General features: G+C 31.8%; 1 protein-coding gene across 1 annotated transcript; it reads right to left on the bottom strand.

Annotated features, from left to right (window-relative positions):
• Positions 1-1,408: 1,408 nt before the first annotated feature.
• LOC129941736 (uncharacterized) lies at positions 1,409-3,550 on the bottom strand. The gene is made up of 6 exons (XM_056050441.1): positions 3,218-3,550; positions 2,694-3,114; positions 2,471-2,630; positions 2,228-2,415; positions 1,909-2,073; positions 1,409-1,807 (listed from the first exon to the last, which is right to left on the bottom strand). The coding sequence occupies exons 2-6, from the start codon at positions 2,997-2,999 to the stop codon at positions 1,778-1,780; spliced, it is 849 nt and encodes a 282-aa protein (XP_055906416.1). The 5' UTR covers positions 3,000-3,114; positions 3,218-3,550; the 3' UTR covers positions 1,409-1,777.
• Positions 3,551-3,766: the final 216 nt, after the last annotated feature.

Below are 3,766 nucleotides of genomic sequence, written 5' to 3' on the forward strand. Positions count from 1 at the left end.
CTTTTTTTTTATTACATTTTATAAATAACAAAAGTCCATTATGCCGTTTGGAGAGCTTCAAAAAGAAGTATTTGCGCAATAAGAGTGCGACCATTCAAATTTTAAGAAGACAGGGCAGGCTCGTCGAACGAGTAACTATTTGAAAACTCGCATGGAGCTAATTGAACTAAATCTAGAAAATTCCAAACGATATCACGAGGAAATCGCTAGCGGGGGAAGCTCGTAGAGGCTATTAAAAAGGAAGATATGATATCCGCGCCATTTATCTCGAGTATAGGACTGAATTGATGGATGGTTTGCACAAATTAACTCCTTCCGCTCCACTAACGCCTACAGTAATAGCACATCCAGCAGCAGGCCTTCCACCAGCAACACATCCGTCAAAACCAAGTGTCACCTTCTCGGGGTCTTATACACCGTAGCGTTCCTATCACGATATTTTTACGTCACTTGTACATAACAACAGTACCCGTGGCATGATGGTTAGTGCGTTGGACTGTCATGCTAGGGGTCTTGGGTTCAATCCCTGCCTGTTCCACCTTAATTTAAAAAAAAAAATCGCGGGTACTGCCTCTTGTGAGGAATTGACAAATCTCTTCAAGAGTAATTCTTGTCATGAAAAAGTGCTTTCTCAAACTAGCCGTTCGGATTCGGCCTAAAATTGTAGGCCCCTTCCATTCCTGACAACAGTACTCGCACACAGGAATGGTTGAAAGTTGTAAGTCACTATAGTGAACCAAATTTGGTAGTGATATTGATGAAAAAGCAAGTAGATTTGAAGAAAGGGTGATCAATATACGGCCAACACCTCCTATCCGTCAATTTGACGAATATATTCTTAGATTCAAGAAGTTTCGTCATTTCGAAGAAATGATTAAAATTTTTCGTTACGCAGTAAAATCTACAAAATTTTGTCAAATTGACTAATATCCATCATTGTTTCATGAAATTTAGTGAATAATAATTCTTCAATTTAACTAATAATTCTTCATTTTAACTTACCCATTTCTTTATAATAAAGAAACTTTCTTCCAATTGACGGGTCAAGTTTTTTAAATTAATGAATATTTAGTCATTTGAACGGTTTTATTTCTTTAAATTGAAGAAAAATTGTTATTTTAAACTCCTTGTTAAAAATTTATTTACTGAAAAAAATTTTTACTGATTACTGTATTATTTATATAAATATTTGAAAGGTATCCTAAAAATGTAAGTTATTAGCCATACAATCTAAAAATGTAAAACAGACAAACAAATATTTTTTTTTAAAATACAAGAATATGTTTATATTTTATTCTCTTATGTATGTATGTACTTACATATTATATTATATTAATATTGAACTTAAGATTTATTTAACTTATTTATGAGTGAGTTTACTTTTGGATGGTGCTTATCATAACTAGTTTAAATTTTATAAAAAAAGTTTTGAATAAAGGCCCAAACCAAACTTGAATCACTAGGATATTCCAAATTAAATAAATTAAAAATTTTGAAACACAGATCATTTGCTAAAATAATTGAATTTTGTTTGAACTTTATACCATCGAAAAATACAACGATGTCCTTAGGATCCAGAATTGTTCCAGTAACAATGACCAGTGGTTGAATGTTTTTTTTTCTTTTTGTCTCCGGAGAATCTCTTCGTCGCATGCCGCTACAGTTGATCCAACTAAAAGAAAGCTAGCTTGGGAGTCCCGAATAGAAAAACGAGTAATGGCCTTCTGTGATCCACTGCCAGTGATGAGTTTAGCTGTTGGTATAAGAAGGCTGTGAATTAAATAAAAAATGCCAGAGGCACGTCCATCTGAAAAAAAAATATAACTTTAAGGTGGGTCTAAAGAAATTCGAAAATTGGTTAATTTAATCTTTTATGTTAAACTACTCAATGATTAAAAGTAAACTTACTTTCGAGTAAATTTTTTCATTATTCATCATTTCGCTTAAGGTCTGGCGACTAGTTGGATCCTTTATTTCGTCTTCAAAAATGGGTATAATTTTTACAGAAAAATCATCATATTTTAATAATAAACTCTCAGCTTTAGGATATAGGGGTTTGAAATCCATATTGATCTGAAAGAAATTATATAAGTGCATTATTATCAGTCGTACTCATCAACGCATTTTAGTGACTTCAATGCTTAAGGTTACATTGCCTCGAAAAGCAAAAATGTTTTTATATTGTTTCTTGTTTTAACTCTTAAAAATACAATTAAAATAAACTTACCAATTTAAAGCCAATCGGGTTCTTATATTGCTTGCATTTGGCTAGGATATCCACTGTTGATTCGGCTTTTGTGATCTCAAATAGTCTAAAGTTTTTTGAAGCATCCCAATGCCTTTCCATTTCCGCCCAAGTACAATTGTCCCTTATAATTTCTTCAATGTGCTCGGAAACATCGGATTCTGGTTCATCTTAATTGACCACATCACGAGGAAAAAATTCTCTTTTGAATATAATCTCTCTTACCAAGGTTAAAAACTCGTTTGTGCTGTGCTCCTGGAGACAAGGCTGAGTAAGATCTTTTTTGTAAAATACCACTCTTCTTGAGAAGTCGTGTAGAATTATAATATTTATCATAGATCTTCCCCTGAGGCTTTTTACCACTTTGTTTGGTATAATAATACCCCTAAAAATTTGGTAGTATATATGTAAACATTTATAGCCAAGTGTATTTTAAGGGTTTTCTTACCAAATACTCCGTCTTAAAAAGGTTCCCAATTTTGTCGGCTATTTGTTTAGCAATTCCAACCGTCATTCGTATTTCTTCTTGTAGCATGTACTTAATAATAAGGTCAATAATAATTGTTCGTGAACCTACATTCAGGTTTTGACTGCTTTTATACAGATTTAAAATAGACTTTCCTTGGAATGATGCTTTTAGAATTTGCTCCACATCAATTTGTACATCAGTTGAGTTTTTATCACTCGATATTGGGGAGTCAACCCCTTCAATTTCATTTTCCATCAAGTTGCTTACATTTGGCTCAGAACACATTCCAGAAGTATTAGTTTCCGATTTATTCCATTCTTTTAATTTGTGCTCAAATCTTATCTGAGTTCCTATAGTCTTAAGTTATATTTTTCAGTTAATTGTCTTATGTGCTGGGGTGCTATAGTTTTTTTTAAATATACACCAATTAGATATTATATTTTATTAAATACATAGAAATTTACCGCAAAGAATTTTAAAAAGGCTTTCAAATTTCCACTCACACAATAGTTTTTGGAGCTCCTGAATAGAATTTTGTGAAATCCAGTGTCCATCAAAATAAATGCCAAGAGGTTGGATGGTTGAATGTTCCACAGACACAGATGATGTTTGAGTTTGAGCTCCATTTGCATCGGTAAATATTTCAGCAACAATTTCTTCGAATTCAAAAGTCTGGCTTGGGTTTACTGGTTCAGAAGCCATGTCAACGATTTCATTTTGATTACTCTCCATTTTTAAGTTTTTCTATTTTAGCCCTCAGTAAAATAATTCAAATACTTCTTATATCTAAACTTAATTATTACATTTAATAAAAAAAGCTCTTGTTTTTATGCATACACGGATTATAATTGTTTGTTTTTCTTTTGTTGGATTCATATTATAATTGAAAATGGATTTATTCAATTGCTTACATGTTTATTTGAGGTATTTATTTCCACAAATTTTGTATTTTTATCCGTATTTAATTATGAATTAATTTTAAATTTTCCAAAACGCGATTGAACTTTTCGACACAACTTCACTAACAAAAATAAAACTTATCACTTAATAAA

This window comes from Eupeodes corollae, chromosome 1, assembly GCF_945859685.1.
Source record: "Eupeodes corollae chromosome 1, idEupCoro1.1, whole genome shotgun sequence".
NCBI lineage: Eukaryota > Metazoa > Arthropoda > Insecta > Diptera > Syrphidae > Eupeodes > Eupeodes corollae.